Source organism: Plasmodium inui (genome assembly GCF_000524495.1).
Source record: "Plasmodium inui San Antonio 1 unplaced genomic scaffold supercont1.22, whole genome shotgun sequence".
NCBI classification, from domain to species: domain Eukaryota; phylum Apicomplexa; class Aconoidasida; order Haemosporida; family Plasmodiidae; genus Plasmodium; species Plasmodium inui.
The window spans coordinates 306,751-324,616 of record NW_008481856.1 but is presented as its reverse complement, the minus strand read 5'-3'; the positions used below and the strand labels follow the sequence as shown (position 1 = coordinate 324,616).

Genomic DNA, 17,866 nt, shown 5'->3' with positions numbered 1-17,866 from the left:
TGTCTGTGCCCCCTTCCCCATTTTAATTAAATCTTCCCTCCCATCGCGTTGAAGAGGACGCCGAATGGTTGTACACCCAAACTTAGACTAACGAATGGAATCACCAAACGGACAATTAAGTAGAACTCTTCTGTAAATTATATGTATGAATGGAGACATCCCTTCACGAAAAGGGAGCACGCAAAAATGCTGCAGAGTGTTTTGATTCGTGAAGCTTGTTATGGCCCCTGTGTCACTGTACCAATGTACCACAACGCCGTAGGGTTTCATTCTTCATTATGCCCGTCACTCCACTACAATCACTCCTTTTCGCCGTCTCGTTCGTCCACCTACATGCATGCCCCCTCGCACAAAGCGAGCACTTTTTATTATACGGGAAAGTGATAAGTAGAAGGGGATAACAACAGTCCCTTCCTCGCAAGATAGTCCAATGGTGGTAACGTCTGACTCGTGAGATGAAGCCAACAAATGTGCTTCGCCTGAGCAGTGTAAAGAATTTGTTCTTTTTTTCTTTTTTTTTTCCTTTTTTTCTCCTTTTTAGCACTCCTCATCAATTTTGTAAACCCCGTTTTGACGCCCGAGCGGGTTCACCTTTGGGCGTGACCGAGGTCGTGACTGCACATCTGGGTGGCTTCACACACGCGCAGCCGCCCGTTTTGCAAATTCTCTTCATCAACGGTGTTTTTTTTTCTTTATTTTCTCTTTTTTTTGGGGGGATCACTTAAAGGGAAAGTATTTCCCCCACGCGTCTACAGCTGCACTAGGCAAGCGGGACAACTGCAGGAAAGGAAAAAAGGCGATCCCGATGAAGCGATAAGGGGCTGGCCCTCTTCCGAAGCAGCTTCTTACACTGGGGATGCAGCCTCTACCCTCGCGACTTGTTCGTGCGGAAGGCATTTCTCCATAGGGTTTCCCCTCCACACCTGCGCTCCCGCAGCTGTGTTATCTTTTTTCCCCCCCACCCACACCTATCTGCTTCCCTCATCGCAGTAGTCGAACTAAATGACGACCACCTGTATAGCCATCATGGAAGCGGAAGAGGTGAACTTCCAATCGGTGGAGCTGGGCTCTCCTACCAGAGAACACAACCCCAGTTGTGATGCCCATAAAAAAAAGCATAACCGAAAGAGGAAGAAAAAAGTGAGCAACTCCAGATTTGTTAATTTACGAGACTGGACAAGCAAAGTGCAAAAGAGGTATGAGCAAAAGCTAAAAACATCGGAACAGGGAATGAATCTAGGAAGGAAGATTAGTTTGCCCAATGGCAAACCTGAGTGCAACTACCCTTCCTCTTCCTACTCCTCCTCCTTCAAGTCAAGATCCAGCTTGGGTAACAATATTAACTTCTCCTCCGATGAATCCAATTACGATTCGGATATTGAGCAGCGCATCTGCCGATTTTTGAAATTGGAGAATAGCGAAACAGTAAGGAAGAAAAAAAAGAAGAGAAAGGAGAATGCCACTGAGGGGGAAGTTGTCGATGGAGTTGCGGATGGAGGTGTGGGCGTGGATGTTTCCCTAGGTGAGCATCCTGATGTAACTGCCGATGTAACTCCCAATGTGATTGGCGATGTGGCTGCCAATGTGACTGCCAATTCGCCTTCCGATGTGGGAGTAAACTCCCGAGCGATGAACGACGCGACGATTAACACGATAGGGGGAGCGACAGATCTGGGAGACACCATGCTCGGTGACGACCATTCTATGAACCCCGTCAATAAAGACACACAGAAGGAAAAACGAGAGTCAGAAGATGCGCAGGCAGGACAGGAGAGGCCTATCCAGACCAACGACAAACAAGTGAGTAGCAACACGATGGAGAAGAAAAAGGAACATACAGAGGAGTGCAAAAAAAATCGTAAAAGCAACGACAAAATGGTCAATGCAGATAATGTGAATATTTCCTCTAAGGAGGGTAGCGCTCCCAATGAGGATGACATACCCGAGAATGACCGCCGAGGTGAACACCTCACCCCGCGTAGAAATATAAAGGGGGAAGCCGTTAACGGCGAACGGTCGCTTAAGAGAAAGAACGGAGTTAGCGCGGAGGAGGCTAACAAGCAAATCATCGTGGAGGATAAAAACCCGGTGCAGGAGAGAGATGCGCCAGCCCCTGTAAAGAAAGGAGCAACTGGAAAGGAAAAGCAGCAGAAAAAGCAGGAAGAAGAAGGTAATAAAAAAGATGAAAAAGAGGAGAAGCGTGAGAAGGATGAGAAATGCCCAAAAGAGCCCCAAAGCGAATCGACACCCACATCCGCAAGGGAAGAACCCCCTAAAGAAAACGACTCGCGGGAAGGGCCGGAGTCGAAAAGGGAAAGACAACCCAAGGAACAGACAAAGCAAAATCGCGAAGAAGGTAATAAGGTCAAAGAAACAAAACGCGAGAGACACAAACGTGCGATGTGAATGCACACCTTCGAAGGGTTCATTGAAACCGAGACACATTTTTACGTGTGTACATGGTTCCTACCTGCATGACAAGAACCTCCCACGTTTGCACTATTTTTCAATTTCATCTTCATAATTTTGCCCCCAAGGTGCCCCTACCCACGAAGGTGACATCAAGGAGGAACGCTCGCCGAGGAAGACAGAAGAGAAGCAGCAGATCCAGAGAAAGGAGAATCCACACAGACCTAGAGCTGATAGAGGGAAGAAAAAAAACCATCCGAATGAATGGGAAAATCTGAGCAAAGGAAACCCCGACAAAAATGGCTCAGATAGTCATCAAAAAAGAAATGCGAAGGGAAAAGAGTCCAACAAATCCAAGAAATCCATGAGCCCAAGTCGAGAAGGACAAGCGAAAGAAGCAGACAGATCAAGTTCACGCAAGAAGGAGCAACCTCCCGCACAGATACAGAAGGATGTTACTACTAATCAGCGATCGGCGAAAAATGGTGAGGAAAAAAAAAAAAAAGACAATTCTCACCCCAGTGGAAAGGGAAGCATCCAAAATGGAGAAACGATGCATCCCGATAGAGAAAGGGATAGTAATAACAAGGAGGAAGGGGAGAAACTCAACAGGAGAGACAGACAAGGAGAATCAGAAGGGGAAGGCAACAGTGAAAGGGGAAGGAGGAGGAACAGGAGAAGGGACAGAAATAGAGGTCGTCCAAGGGAAGCAGAGTGGAATCGTCCGAGGGAAGAAGAGTGGGATCGTCCAAGGGAAGCAGAGTGGGATCGTCCAAGGGAAGCAGAGTGGGTTCGTCCGAGGGAAGCGGAAAGGGATCGTTCAAGAGAAGCGGAAAGGGATCGTTCAAGAGAAGCGGAAAGGAATCGATCGAGGGAGGCGGAGTGGAATCGTCCAAGAGAAGCGGGAAGGGATCGTTCAAGAGAAGCTGGAAGGGATCGACAAAATTTAAGGGAACGGGACAGGGAGCGAGAAAGGGAAAGAGATCGAAATTGGGAGGCAGAGAGGGAAAGAGAAAGAGATCGAAATTGGGGGGGAGAGCCAGAAAAGCAAACAGGTCGACATCGGGGGGAAGAGGGGGAAAGGAAAAGAGATCGAAGTTGGGAGGCAGAGCGAGACAGGGAAAGAGAATCTGATCGAGACTGGAATAGACAAGCCGACCGAGACTGGAACAGAGAATCTGAGCGAGGCTGGAACAGAGACAATCATTTTGAAAACGGAAAGAAGATGACGAGAATGCCCAAGCGTAACGACGCTTCACACGTCATTTTAGAAAAAAAACTTAATGGAGTACACCCAAACGTAAGCAGGAAGAGGCCCTTCTCAAACGAAAACGAAGGCAATGCCAACCACGTGCCGAAGAAAATTCATGACCAAAGTGACCAGCATATGCACACGGAGAGAGAGCGTTACGTGTACAACTCAGCCGACACGCCCTCGAGGAAGTATTCTGTTCAGAAAAATAAAACGAACGATAGAGAAAACTGGGAGAAGAAAATGTCCAAACTGAAGGAAAAGCTCATTAGGAAAAATATGAACAAGTGAGACCTTTTTTTCTTGTTCTACGTGCATGACGTGGGGTGAATGAAAAAAGGAAAGAGATACAGGGGGGGAGGATGGTGATGATAGGCCAAGACACGCGCTGCCAATTAGGTAGACAAACTTTGTCAAGCGGTTATTGGGCCCCTCTGTAGAGAAGATTACAACTTTTTCAAAGACATTTCCCCGTGCACCCCACAGTACACACCCCAGTTTGTTAATTCTATCGAGCCCAACAGGCTTGGCGAAAGGGTTCCCGAAATGACATATATCGAGAACGCGACAGACGATTTGCTTGACGAAAGGCTTACCAACAGAGGGTTATCATTTTTATGGAGCATATTATCTTCTGATTTGTTTTCCTCTTCATTCTTTTTTATGTTTCCTCCTCATTTTATTTTCCCATCCGATGTGTTTCCCTCACTCCACGGATTGGTACATAATTTTAAACGCCTCAATGGGAAGTTCGAATTCGCCCAGTTGTTTTGTAGAGCCATTTTGTTGAAATAAAGAAATCGTAATTTCGCCTTTTTTTTTTCTTTTCTTTTATCTCACTCTTTTCCTTTGTAATGAAAATTTCTTCCATATGTACAAAAGAGCATAAAAAATAAAACGCAAAAAATTGTATGCATTTGTACACATGGCCATAGCGTAATCGTAGTTTCTTTTCTCTTTCACAACACTCTGGCGCGTCTGACCAAGTGATGCAGCTGAGCGGACGGAATGGTTGTTCGCTACTTATAAGTGGGAAGAATTAGAAATACACACAAAAGGGAAAGAGTGAAGCTGTACGAAGCTGTACGAAGCGGTACGAAGCGGACGAGCGGAACGAGGGAATTGAAAGTTGCACATTCTGGACGCCTGGCCAAGAGGATTAACCAGTCGAATCGCCCCTCCCCTTTGGCGAACAGGGGGAAACGCATTTATTTTCCCCCATCACGAGCACGGGGTTCACTTTTCTGCGCTCAATGGGTAATTCAAGCGAAGGGGGAGAAAAATCGACAAACGGACGAAAGGGAACCAAGAAGGTGATCCGGAAGGTGATCCCGCTAAACATAGCAAATAATGACAAACTGTGACAACGTTAAGCCAAATGGCCGCACTCGTAAGCGCACAGATCCTTCCTCGTATTAACGTCCATGGTAGACACCTATCCAAGGCCAACCCTGTGGGGTTTCTATGGTGTATGCCACCCCTTCTTTCCCCCATACAATTTCGTTGCATTAGCGAAGAAGAGGAGGCCGCTTCACGTGGGTTAACTTTGCTTGACAGTATGTAAGCACGCAGTTTGGTGTAAACAAAAAAAAAAAAAAAACAGCGAATAAAGGCGAATAAAAAGCGAATTAAGGAACCATTTGTGGTGAAAGAAGCTAGCTGGGTCAGGTAAAGACTTCCCCACAAGAGCAAAAAGGACAGGAAAAAAAAATATATATATGCAAATACGCCGCTTAAAAAAAGCTAGCTGGGTCAGGTAAAGACTTCCCCACAAGAGCAAAAAGAACAGGAAAAAAATATATATATATGAAAATACGCCGCTTAAAAAACTGGCTGAGTCAGGAAGAAATTTCCACAAAGGCAATTAGACGCGCCACGTTAGCTGCAGGGCGCAGGGGGCCGATCCCAAGTCGCCGAGCACTAACGCTATGCCCTGCGCTGCCCCTACGTGAAGCAACTCGCCGGCAAGCCACTGAAGGCGCAGTCCAAACCTCCCCACAGAATGGTGAGACGCTTAATTTTTAAGTTCAAAAAATTGTAAATGGCATCAAAGTCAAAAATGGATCTGCTAAACGCGAGGATAATCGTCTTCAAGTGGGTGTCCACCTCGTCACTACCATCTGTGTAGTTGATATAAACTCCTTTTTTAAAATTGATTAAAAACGTGTTAACGTGCACAGAATGTTTGAGTCTTTTTTTTTTAAACTCCTCTGGGGACCTCATATCAACAATTAGGTAATTATCAAGGGATAATTCCTTCGCTAAGTTTGTGACGTATACAAATGGAAACATGGGAAAGTTACACAGCCTAACAAGATCTTCCCTTTTGAATCTCTTTTTAACGTTTTTCTTTGTTAACTTGTAGTACACACACTTGCTTTCGCTGCTTTTATTTTTTATTTTTTTTTTTTTTCCCATCTTTTTATCTTCACATTTATAATTTGTCAAGACATCCGTTCCATAGTGAGAGAACTCACTTAAGTCTTTTATTTTTTTGTTTATCTTGTAATTTCGTAAGAATAATTCGCAGTGATGCGCGACGCTTCGCGTTTTTGTCTTTCCCCTTTGTGTGTCTTCTCTTTGATCTCCCTGTGCGACTGCTGGTGAGAGCAAGCTGGCAGAGTCGCCACTTTCCCCCCAGTTGTCACCGTTTAATTTTTTACTTTTTATTTTTTTCAGTTTCAATTTTGCAAGCTTTAACTTTTGAAGCGTTAATTTTTCCGCTTCACTTGCTCTTCCCCTTAACGACTTAATATTTGTCCTACCGACCAAGCCGTTTTTTTTCGTTAAAATTGTCATCCCTTTTGAGGGAGCCTGTCCCCCTCTCGCACCGTTGCCGTTGACCCTACCTGGGGAGATACTACCGCCTTTCTTCCAGTACACCGTAAACGTGTCCTTATGCACGTAATAGCGCACCCAGTTGGCGTCCCCGAGGAGATAGGGCAGGTAGTTAATATGGGCTCGTTGATTTTCAAGCCGGTCCGCGGCAGGATTGGTGGGATTCTTCGCTCCCTCCTGGGTGTTCCTTTCTTCCCCAAGGCTGCTGTCTACTTGAGGAAACTGCACCTGCGTCATCGGCGAGCTGGTAAACATATCCATGGAGGTCTTCAAAACGAAATTTAGGTTCACCAAACGAGATAGCAAAAATATATTCTTGTAAAAATTATCCCTGGACATGTTCATAACAATGTGCCTTTTTAGGTAAATCAAAATACTCACGCAGACAAAGAAAAGGTAACATCTTGGTTGAGTAAGAATCCTATCAAGTAACCAAAAAAACTTTTGCGCATCGAAGAAGTTAGAAAATAGGGAGCACACCCAACTATAAACCACCCTCTCCACGTTGATGTCGTTTTTAAAAAAAAATAAAGTCAATTCGGGGGCGTAATAACTTAGCAGACAATTAAAGGTGTACGCGAATTCCCTCCATTTCTTCCCACTTGAGTATAGATCCAGCAGATAATTCTGCACCACCCGTTTGCTGCACTTGTAGCATAAGTAAGTACTATCATAGTAGAGCAGACATAATGGAAGGAGTAAACTCCTCAGGTGTTTATTTCTTACCCCCAATTTTATCTTAAGTAGTAGTTCTACCGTCAGCATTCTCTTCCCAATTTGGGGGCTTCCCACCAGGTCGTTGTATTTCCTGCGTTTTTGAAGAAAGTACTGAAGCGACGATTTGTCTCTAGCGAAGGGGTGGTTATGGATGGTCCCCTCTTTTGCATCTCCCACCCCGCCATCTCTATCATTGCTTCGATCTATGTTTCCACTCGAGTGGTAAATCCTCCGTTTCGATCCCGAATTTTCTGACGAGTTTCCTTGCTGCGTCTCCCTGGTCAAGCCCCCCACCAGTGGGCTTTCTCCTAACTGCTTAACTGACAGTTCTGCTCCCTCCTCCTTCAAACGAGCCTCACAAATTAATCGTCTAATTTTATTTTTCTTCCCCGGTGCCTGCCTCACCAACAAGTAGTACTTATACCCAAGTAGCGTCAGGTAGGCTATCCCCCGCATGTGAGCTGGAAATCCTCTCCTCACCTCTTTCTCTAATTCGTCGCTGTTGAGCGGGTCCAATGTTAGCAATTTCTGTAGTTTTATGTGGAGGCTATACTGGTGCAGGAAGGAGTGATCCTTCTCGTACACGCATGTCACGTTATTCACTGGGTCGCATCCACCACTTTCCACCTTCGAATGGACTAACCTATATGCATCCTCCAACGCGTCGTAAAATTCAACTAGCCTCACCCCCAGCACTCTCTTCGCGCCGGAATCGCGCAGCGGCAGGGACGTATATTTCGCTTCCGTGGGAATGTTGAAAAAGAATGAATGGGAAGTTCCCTCCTCGTGCGTTGCTACTTCACCCAAGTGGTTTGGTGTAACATCTCTATAACGCTGCTCCTCTTTGGCGACGGCCACCCCATCGAAAGGGTACACATTTGTTTGTAGCCGATTATTCTCTGAAGTTTTATCTCTCATAAAAGGGACACCCGCTTGAGTGATGCTACCAAGTTTGTTCTTCCCACCCATGAGGAATCTTCTCCCCTTCACACAGAAGGTATATCCATTTGTGCATGTACCTCCGGTGAACAATTCCGCACGGCACTTCACCTTTCTGTCGGTACAGCCGAAGCTCCCAGTTCGTCCTGAACACCTTACATTGGAATTCCCTCTGACCAAATGCGAGTACACATTAAGCACCCCCTGGTATCTCCCCAACAGAAGGAGCTTATAAAAGCGGAAAAAAAATAACTCGTAAAAATGCTTCTTCTTTGTATAAACTATGTAAGGCAATCTCAAAATGCTACATGCGTTGTTAACCCCATTTAGGTAGAGGAGCTCGTTGAAGTAGTCCATTTTATACAGCATATCAAACCAGAGATGTATGTCCTTTGTCACGATAAAATGTCTGCTCTTTAGCTGGTCTTCCCTGAGATTACTTCGGACGTATTCTACTACGTAAGGGTTGTAATGCTTGTAATGGTCGTAATGGGTCGCTTCGAATTTTTTTTCTTCCTTCGAATGGGGTAAAAAATTTGATGCTGTCTTCCCCTGTTCGGGAGTCCTCCCTTGTTGTTGTTCCCTTCCCCACTGCTTCATAACAACGCTTGTGCTTCCAGGCCATGTGGGTACACTCCCCCGGGGATAGAAGTACGGATGAGAAAGGAGAGAAGAGGAACTATTCTTCTCACTACCTCGTAAAGACAGACACTTGTGGAGAAGGTTAAAAAAGAAAATCTTCTCATTCTCTGTATCACCCTGGTACATTATTTTCTCCACGTTTTGCTTCAAAACATGTAGGGTGAAAAACTCAGATAGGATCTTCTCCACCCATTTGACAAATCGGATAGTTACCTTGACGTTGAGCAGAAGTTCAATGAGGATCTTCACAACCCGGTAGGTCAGAAGGTTGACATGGGCGGACTTCTTCGCGTTGTTCTTTGGGCTTCTCTTGGCGCTTCTCTTCCCGCTGCCCTGATGGTGCTCCTTCCCAAATGCGCGAAAGAGGACGTACACATTCATGCCCAGGAGACTGATCTCCTGCGCAGCGCTCACATCTGAAAGAAGCTGATAAACCTTCGTGTAGAGAAGGAAGACAAAGATGGTCTTCACTTTTTCCAACATGCCTTCCCCTTCCGCTGGTTTGTCAATGTAAAGGGAAGTCTCATCACCATCGGTGCGTCTGCCACTTGGCAGCGACGCTTCTTCGCTCTGTTGCCGCATCCCCTGGAGGGTCCCTACAATTTCGTGAAATTCATTCAAGAGAGGGTTCTTCTCCGAGGTGGACTCGTCACAGACGGGTTGACAATTCGTCACGAGGAAGTCAAAGTGGAATATGCCGTTCACCAGCTGTAGGATTATAATGCCCACGGTGAAGACATCCACATGTTTGAGCACGTCATAGTTAGGCGGCGCCCTCTTTTTACCATTCGCTAAATCGTTGAGCAGGAAAAAAGGGGGGAAATACAGAGCGTTACTAACAAAGGGGTTGTCTGCACGGGGGATATTCATTCGTGTGGGTCTCCTTTTTTCGCCGCCTTTCCCTTCTCCTTCCTCTTCTTCCCCCTTCACATTGGTCATAGTATCCGTCTGGGGCAGGGGCAACCTCAATAGGCTCCTAACAAAATTGTCACACCGATCAGGGGGACGACAGAAGTAGTTACCAAACAGATAGGACAAGCAGTAATTGTGGATTTTTATTTCTCCCTTGGGGGTTACGAGTACATCTTTCAGCGTCAAGTTTAGAAGCTTTATCTCTTTGGAGTGAAGATAGTGAACTGCAGAAAGGATTTGCTGAACTATTTGTTTTGTAGTCTGAGCATCGATGAGCTTCCTCCTGGGGGTGTTCCCCTCGTAGGGAAGACTCGAGCAATGCTTACCTCTTACTGCTACTTCTCCTCCGACTACTTCGCTTCTTATCACTCCTCGGCCGCCTCCCCCCTTTAGTGCCCTTCGGACGCACTTCAAATCGACGGAGTCCATTTCCTCCTCGCGTAGCAGATCGTACAGGGACAGAGAGTAATACTCAGAGGATAATACAAAATCATCTTCCCTTCGACATAAACTGAAATAACTGCACACATTGGGGTGGCTCAAGGTTTTTACTTTTTCGAACTTACTAGCAATTGAGCTGTACTTATTTTGATGGTCCCCTTTTTCTGTCCTCTCAGATGGTACTTCTCCTCTTCCCTTTGATTTAGCCTTGTCATTTTTTTTTATTCTTTTCCTTTTCCCCTCATCAAGGGAGTAGCTTTGAATCCCGAGTAGGAATTCAGACGACTTGCAACGCTGGTGGAACATTGCGCTGTGACGGTGGTTGTGGTGATGCTGCCGATGACAGTGGTCGTGGCCGTGGTCGAAGGATGACGATGGGACACTCCGCCACCCCTCCTTCTTCTTGGCTCCTAAAAATTTGGTGAAAGTTTTACCCGAATGAGATGTTCCCCCCCTTTTTCACATTACCAATTGCTCTCTTGGGGGCACTTCTCCCAGACAATCGAACTGACGAAGTAGGGGTGACGGAGCTGTCCGTTGGTCCTTTCTCTCTTCCAATGTTGTGTAGAATCTCCCTTCGATGCTGCAGAGTGAGACTCACGTGTGAATGCTCCGCGTGCAGCCTCCCTGTGCAGCCTCCCCCAGGTGAAGGGGCATCTGCGGATTGATGCACACCGACGAGGGGAGGGCAACGAGGGAAATCGGCTTCCGCAGCTAAGGAAAAGAGAAAAAGTGAACACAGGGGGATAGTATCGGGACAGCACAGTGGTAGTATAGGAACAGTACAGGGACAACCGACGATAAAGGCCACCCCTCCCATTAATGCCCTCGAGTTACCCTCCCCTTCGTGTGTTCCCCTGTTACCGACCCTGGATGGGCATTCCCCTTTGGTAAAAAAGAAAAAGAAAAAAAGAAAGTCCCCCTTCCCCAATGCACCTTCGCTTGTCCTATTTCCCCCTTAAATTATTTTCTCCTTCTGCAAAAATATGGGAAAAAAAAAAAGATCCAACCAGAAAAAAGGAGAACCCCCCACGCCATCACATTTGCTCTCTACAATTTGTTCATTTTTTTTTTTCAATTTTTTTCTTTTCTGCCTTGGGACTGGTTACAAAGTTGGGGACGGGGTAGTGACGCCGCTGAAAGGGGCACACAAGAAAAAGGCCGCTCAAGGGGTCAGGCGGTTAGAGGCAAGCACACAGCAACGACCCAAGCGGTAACGCCAAACGGGCATATAGTGCTTGTATTTTACCCTATCACGTGCGTAACCGACTGCGCCTTTTTTTTTTTCTTTTGTTTCTCTCCTGTGGCCACCGCTGCGTGGACTGCTGTACTTGTCCTCACTGCGCATACACCCGCGGTTTGGCCGTGGCCTATTGTTAGCCACGTGTATAACAGCACCTTCGTAATTTGGAGGGAGCTCCTTTTCTCCTTTTCTTTTTCTGATTGTCCCTTCCCTCACTTGGTGTCCCTGTTGGCCAGCTAACGTAAAAAAAAAATGTGGCAAGCGGGAAGGAGAGAAAAAAAAAGGTACCACAAGATAAATACAGAAATGTAAAAAAACTTCGGAGTACCTGGCAAAAAAAAAGCAGAAAAAAAAACCAACTGTTACATCATTTTGTATTTCTCTTTACAGGGGAATTTCAAAGAAATCGTTTCTTTCTTTTTTTTTTTCCCCTAAAAGGCATATGCGGATGCAAGTGTACAGATAAAAACGCATTTTATTTTTTGGCACATTTTCTCTGAATACGCCACTTTTATTTATGTACAAGCTTAGCCGTTCTTCCTACTCTTTTGCTTTCTCACTTTGTTCTTCCTTCTTGTGTTACCGATTTTGTGTTTCCCCTTCTGTGTATCCTATTCTTTGCTTCCCCTTCTGTGTATCCTATTTTGTGCCTCCCTTTCTATATAGCCTATTTTGTGCTTCCCCTTCCTGCATATCCTATTTTGTGTTTCCCCTTTTTTTTTCTTTTTTTTTCCCCCACCGGTCAGGCGAACATATTGCCTTCACTCTCCTGCCACACGCTGCTCCCCATTTCGCTTTACAAGCGTAGCGTAAAGGGGCTGCTCAAATTTTTTATCTGCAACTTGTTGCATGGTAGTTATTCTCACGCTTAGCGCCCACAGCTAATTGCTCCATCCCTTCATTGTACGTCGCCCTTTTTCATTTCCCCTGCCGTTCGCCTGCCCATACAGCGTAACGTTCATGAGCTGGTTCAGGTATGCTCATCCCGCCAGTGTAGAGTTCCACTGCCTGTGCGTAAAGCAACTTCCTTAGCAGCTCGCCACGTGAGAGCTTCCCACCCCGTCGAGTATGCTCCGAGAATGTAGCCACCCCCCCATTTTGCGACTCCCACAGAGAATATCATCTTCCCCCTACAGGTCCACCTAACGGATGAGTATTCTACCCCCTTGTGATGAGGCGTGAATGACAAAGAAGCAAAACACCATTGTAAAGACGAGAAGACAATTCTGATAAAAGGGACCGCTGCTGCCAATTCCATTGCATTGGATAGCTTTCCCTCCTGCGAAGTAGACGCACCAGCTGCGTAGCAATTACACATTGCGAGGGGCTGATTAGCCTGGGAAGAGCCCACACACAGAGTGGAAGCCGCAGGCGAAGCGTCAGTCTCAGCCGCAGTTTCAGCCTCGTGGCAACACGGGAACAACGCTGCGTGAAGGGAGAACACCCCCCCCGTGCACAAACAATCGCTCAGGAGGCTTCACCGCTACCAGCCCGTTGCCCCCTAAATGGAAACCCCGCAGAGGCATAATGTGGTTTAAAAATATCGGCTCGAAAGGGAAGGAAAGGGAGAAGAACTTCGGCGGTCAGGAGGACGCCATCGACTACGACGAGGAGGAGGAGCACAAGAGAGATGACGCGGTGGACGAGGCGGAGGATGGTGCAATGGACGGTATCGTGAACGGTGCGGAGGATGGTGCAATGGGCGGTAACGACGACAATGCCGTAGAGGGCGCACACCAAAGAGAAGACGCCTCGGATGAGGAAGAATGCCCCCTGGACGATGTCCAAATTAACGAACAAATAGAAAACCTCATAAAAAACATGTCATCCGATGAGGAAGAAGAAGGAGAAGTGGTAGAAGACGAAATTCCGTACGATCGAATTGAAACAAATAGCGAATTAAACAAAGAAGTGATTCTTCTCAATTTTTACACAGACATGTCCAGTCACAGATTAACTTCCCTGATGAATATCTTCGGGAAAGTGAAACTCTCCTTTATAGACGACAACGAGGGGGTCCACGTCATCTTCAATTCGGTTAAGAGCTCCAAAAGGGCAAAGGAATATCTTGATCATTTGAAGATTAAAAATAGGAGAATACAAGTTGTTTACGGGACGTATCAGGAGAGAGGAGATGATCCGAGGGTGGATGGTGCTTCTGCACAAGGGGAGGACACACTTGTCACAGGTGAAATGAGAAGAACGCCAAACGATGCTTACACCACGTCGTATCCTGACATATCAGGAAACCATAAAAACGGAAAGACACCGGTAAAGCTATATAAAAATAGGAAGTATTATCAGAACACCATTCCGACACATGCTCAGAACAACGAGGCCACCCATTTTACATACAACAGTGAAGTCAGAGGTATGGCACCCCATGTGAATAGCAGAGCATACTTTGTCCCCCCACCATCCAGTACAAATAGGTTGAACGAATTCGTCCCTCCATCCGAAATGCCCTTCAGTCAACAGGGGAAGGCACCGATAAACAGCCACTTGCACGGCCACACCAGGGGCGGCACTCCGAACAAGCACCATCACAATCGGATCCACCATCCGGATGAGGCCGCTCTCCATGACATGAGTCCCCTCAATAACGCTGCTAATTATGTGCATCCCCCCCCTCCCCCCCCGCCGAGGTCCGTAACGCTGTATAGCCAGTCGTTCAACGAGTCGGGGAGAGGAGGTCAGATGGAATCCTACCCTCATTATAGTCACCCGAACAATCCGCCAGGTAGGCACCCCAACAACATCCACCACCCGTCCTCCTACCCAGGGGGGGGAGGCCCTGTGAACAGAATGCCAAATAACCCGCTGCTACCTCCCCCCGTGAAGAGCAAAAAAATGACCGCAAATTTTCCCAACACCTTTTCAGGCGGGTATAAAAAGAACAGCTTTGAAGCCCCACCTGGAAACCCTCCCTACGTTTCCTACTCCAATCAGCATCCCACGTCTGGTATCAGCCTACACATGAAGGGAGTGCCTCCCCCCCCTCACCTGATTGGAAGCTCCACTCATGCGGAAGCCAGCACGGCTAATCATCCCATGGGAGGAAATCAACCTCCTCTTCTGATAATCCCCCGTACCAGGGACCACCCTGCCTCCGCCACAATGCCTCCGTATAGCAGCGGCCTCTACAGATCCCATGCGAGTAATAACCAACACCATGGCGGGAACACCTCCTACGGGAACGTCGCCAGCGGTGAGGATTACCCCCACACGCTGTATGCCAACTATGAGGAGTATACCCCGCACGGGGCACAGAGAGCGCAACCACCACATATAGTGAAATCGGCGAAGCTTGCAAGGTACAGCGAAACAGGTAGACATAGAAGGTACCAGAACCCGCTGTTCACATCTGAAAGGGAAGTGAATCTGAACGGCGAATCATTTGAACACACCCCATTTAATGAGGACAACCCCTTTGGAATCAGTGAAGAGAATCAGATGGTAGACAATCCAACGTGGAATGAGAGGAAGACAAAACCGGTTCTACATTGGGATCAGGATGCATCTGTCGAAATGAATCACCTCGATTCTGTAGATTCATTTAGATCAACCAAAGTTTTCAATCGCTACCTGCTCGTAACGAACATTCCGGACCACCTGGATAATGAAAACAAAGTGAAGGAACACATAAATGAGTTATTTTCCAGCGAGAAAGTGCCCTCCTCGTGTGTGGATGTTTCCCTCTTTGTCTCCATTGAAGTGGACGAGGAGAGGTTCTTTAAGAATGCCATCAAGGGGGAGGAGGAGCAGGAAGCAGCCATTGAGGCGGCGGAAGAAGCAGTGAAACAAGAGGAAGGGGAAGTAGTCAATCCGGAGGCGGACCGAGCAGTCAATGAAGCGGCGGACGAAGCAGTGAAACAAGAGGAAGGGGAAGTAGTCAATCCGGAGGCGGACGAAGCAGTTACTCAGGCGGCCGACGAAGCAGTCAATCAGGGAGCGGACGAAGCGGAGGACAATCCCAAGGGGGGCAGGCGCAGGGGTGCGAAAAAGGCGGCCGCGCCAAGGCAGAGGAGGAAGCGAGGGAAAGCCAAGGAGGAGGAGGAGCAACAGGAGCAGAAGCAGGAGCAGTTGGAGCAGCTGGATCAAGCGAATGAAGCGGGTGCAGGGAATGAGGCGGGTGCAGCGGCCACAGCGGCCACAGCGGCTGACGCGGGTGCAGCGCCCGGGAAGCGGTATGCCCACCTGACCTTCAGAACCATCAAGAATTGCCTGCAGGCAAAGAAGGTGCTAGAAAAGAACAAATTTAGAGTGACATTCTCTGTCCCTATCAAAGCCAACGGCTGTCTCTGGATAGGAAACATCTTAAAGACCTATTTCGACAACACAGTCAGTGTTGTCCTAACCATGTTCGCACACTTCGGTCCAATGAAAAACGTCAAGTATGTCTGGGAGAAAAGCTGCCTCTTCCTCCAGTATTCCAGTGTGACTGACGCTATCAAGGCGAGGAACCACATGTATGGATTGCAGGTCTCAAACGGTATCATGCTGAACATAGACTTTTCTATCCTTGGAGATGGGGAAATCAAACAACAGAAGATAAGTATTACTCGGAAGAGGCTGCTAGATTCACTTGCGTACGATAATGGAGAGATGAAGGGGAGGTTAGAATCCACCCTGAGGAGGAGGAACAATGGATTTATCGACTCAAAAGTGATGCTTCTTCTGAAGGAGGGACACAATCATGATAGTCATACAGGAGATAGCCATATAGGAACAGACGGGGTTCGCATTAAAAGATACGCCCCAGACAGGAGTGACGACTACAATGTGAGAAGAAGACCCAACATCGATCAAAATCATTCACGTAGCACCTCCTTGCATAGGAGGAGACACCGATCTTCTGCCATCGATTCGCATCTAACTAGTAACTCCGCCAATGATAAAACACGTGGGGGGCATGGCCATTCAAGGTATGATAACAGGGAGACAAGACGGTCTTCCAAAAGGAAGGGAACAACCACGTCATATTATTACCACCACGATTACCACGGTTACCATGATGACTATGATCACCACGGTCGCTACGATCGCCACGATCAGCACGATCACCGCGATCATCACAATCACCACCGTCACCACTATGATCATCATAGAAGACACAAGAGAAAAAGAAGCCGAAATAGTGCAAGTGACGACCGTGGTGGTGCCGCTGGCTATAGCTTTCCAGGGGAAGGAGGCTCAGCAAGCCAGATCGGGAAGCGTGGCCCTAACGGGAACCACGCGGAGGAACACACAGACAGCGATTTTAACAGCCTGGACGGCGTCGAGCTCAACGACTACAATGATATCCAAAAAACGGTTTCCTTCTATGTCAACCAGAAGTACAAGTGTGACTTTATCTCCAACTTCTACGACGGGAATCCCGAGCTGAAGATGTAAGTCCAGAGGAGAGGTCAAGAAAAGGGGTGAAGCGTCGTTGAAGCATCGTTCAAGCAGCGATGAGGGTTCCTTCCTTAGTCCGTCTCTCTCGTTTTCTTCTCCACACCCTCCTCTCCATATCTGCCTCTCCACTTCTTCCTCTCCACATTTGCCCCTTCACATTTTCCCCCCTACAGCTACCCAAAGCTGAATGTCGAAACAAAGAGCGACGTGCAAAACCTCATGAACATCCGGAACTCCTGCATCGATTACTCCGTCTGGCAGTTGGGACCAAGTAAGGGAGAGAAGAGGATCCCCACACCTTCGGAGTGGCCTCCCTATTTGGTGCTCCCCAGCGCAATGAACTACATCTGTTCATCAGCTGAAGAAGAGCTATTCATCCGCTCGAGGACACCCATTCATCCTCTGAAGCACACCTACTCATGGCCACGTCACACCACCTCCTCTCTCCACCGCAGCCGTCAAACAGAAGAAAAAATTCGTGCACATCTGCGAGCACTTCAGTAAGAAGAAGAACATCCCCGTCATCATCGACAAGAACCTTACCATCTTCATCGTCCCGATGAAGGAGGACTACCTGAAGGACCTCGGGGTGGGTGCCAAGGCGGTAAAGCGGCCTTACAGCTAAGCGGTCATACTGCCAATCGGCCATTCTGCCAATCGACCATTCTACCAAGCGTGAACACGACCGTGGCATACCCTTTCGTCGCGCCCACTCATTCGTCCCCCTTAACCGCCCCCGCCCACTGCAGATCGACAACCCGGACTTCATGTACGCCTTTGTCCTCCAAACGAAGAAGGCCTAGCATAGCGGCTGGAGCGTCTTTTTTTTCTCTCTTCTTTTTTTTTTTAACTCATACAATTCATTTGTTTCACCACACACATTGTTTATTTTATTTTTCTTTTTTATGTACTTTTTGAAGACTTAAAAAAGTAATTAAAAATGGGCAAAAAAAAGGGGGGAAAAAAAAAGGCAAAAAATGGGGCAAAAAAATGAGAAAAAAAAAAATCTTAAATGGTGGTTAACACTAAAAAAAAAAAAAGGGCACTTTTGTTTTTTTTTTTTTTTTTTCTTTTTC

General features: G+C 47.2%; 3 protein-coding genes across 3 annotated transcripts; 2 read left to right on the top strand and 1 right to left on the bottom strand.

Moving 5' to 3' along the window:
* Nucleotides 1–1,026: 1,026 nt before the first annotated feature.
* On the top strand, nucleotides 1,027–3,952 carry C922_04402 (hypothetical protein; the record flags this gene model as incomplete). The annotated part of the gene is made up of 2 exons (XM_008819985.1): nucleotides 1,027–2,356; nucleotides 2,556–3,952. The coding sequence occupies 2 exons, from the start codon at nucleotides 1,027–1,029 to the stop codon at nucleotides 3,950–3,952; spliced, it is 2,727 nt and encodes a 908-aa protein (XP_008818207.1).
* A 1,653-nt stretch (nucleotides 3,953–5,605) lies between these two features.
* C922_04401 (serine/threonine protein kinase) lies at nucleotides 5,606–10,456 on the bottom strand (the record flags this gene model as incomplete). The annotated part of the gene is made up of 1 exon (XM_008819984.1): nucleotides 5,606–10,456. The coding sequence occupies one exon, from the start codon at nucleotides 10,454–10,456 to the stop codon at nucleotides 5,606–5,608; it is 4,851 nt and encodes a 1,616-aa protein (XP_008818206.1).
* Nucleotides 10,457–12,920: 2,464 nt separating this feature from the next.
* C922_04400 (hypothetical protein) lies at nucleotides 12,921–17,593 on the top strand (the record flags this gene model as incomplete). The annotated part of the gene is made up of 4 exons (XM_008819983.1): nucleotides 12,921–16,783; nucleotides 16,964–17,061; nucleotides 17,246–17,394; nucleotides 17,540–17,593. The coding sequence occupies 4 exons, from the start codon at nucleotides 12,921–12,923 to the stop codon at nucleotides 17,591–17,593; spliced, it is 4,164 nt and encodes a 1,387-aa protein (XP_008818205.1).
* Nucleotides 17,594–17,866: the final 273 nt, after the last annotated feature.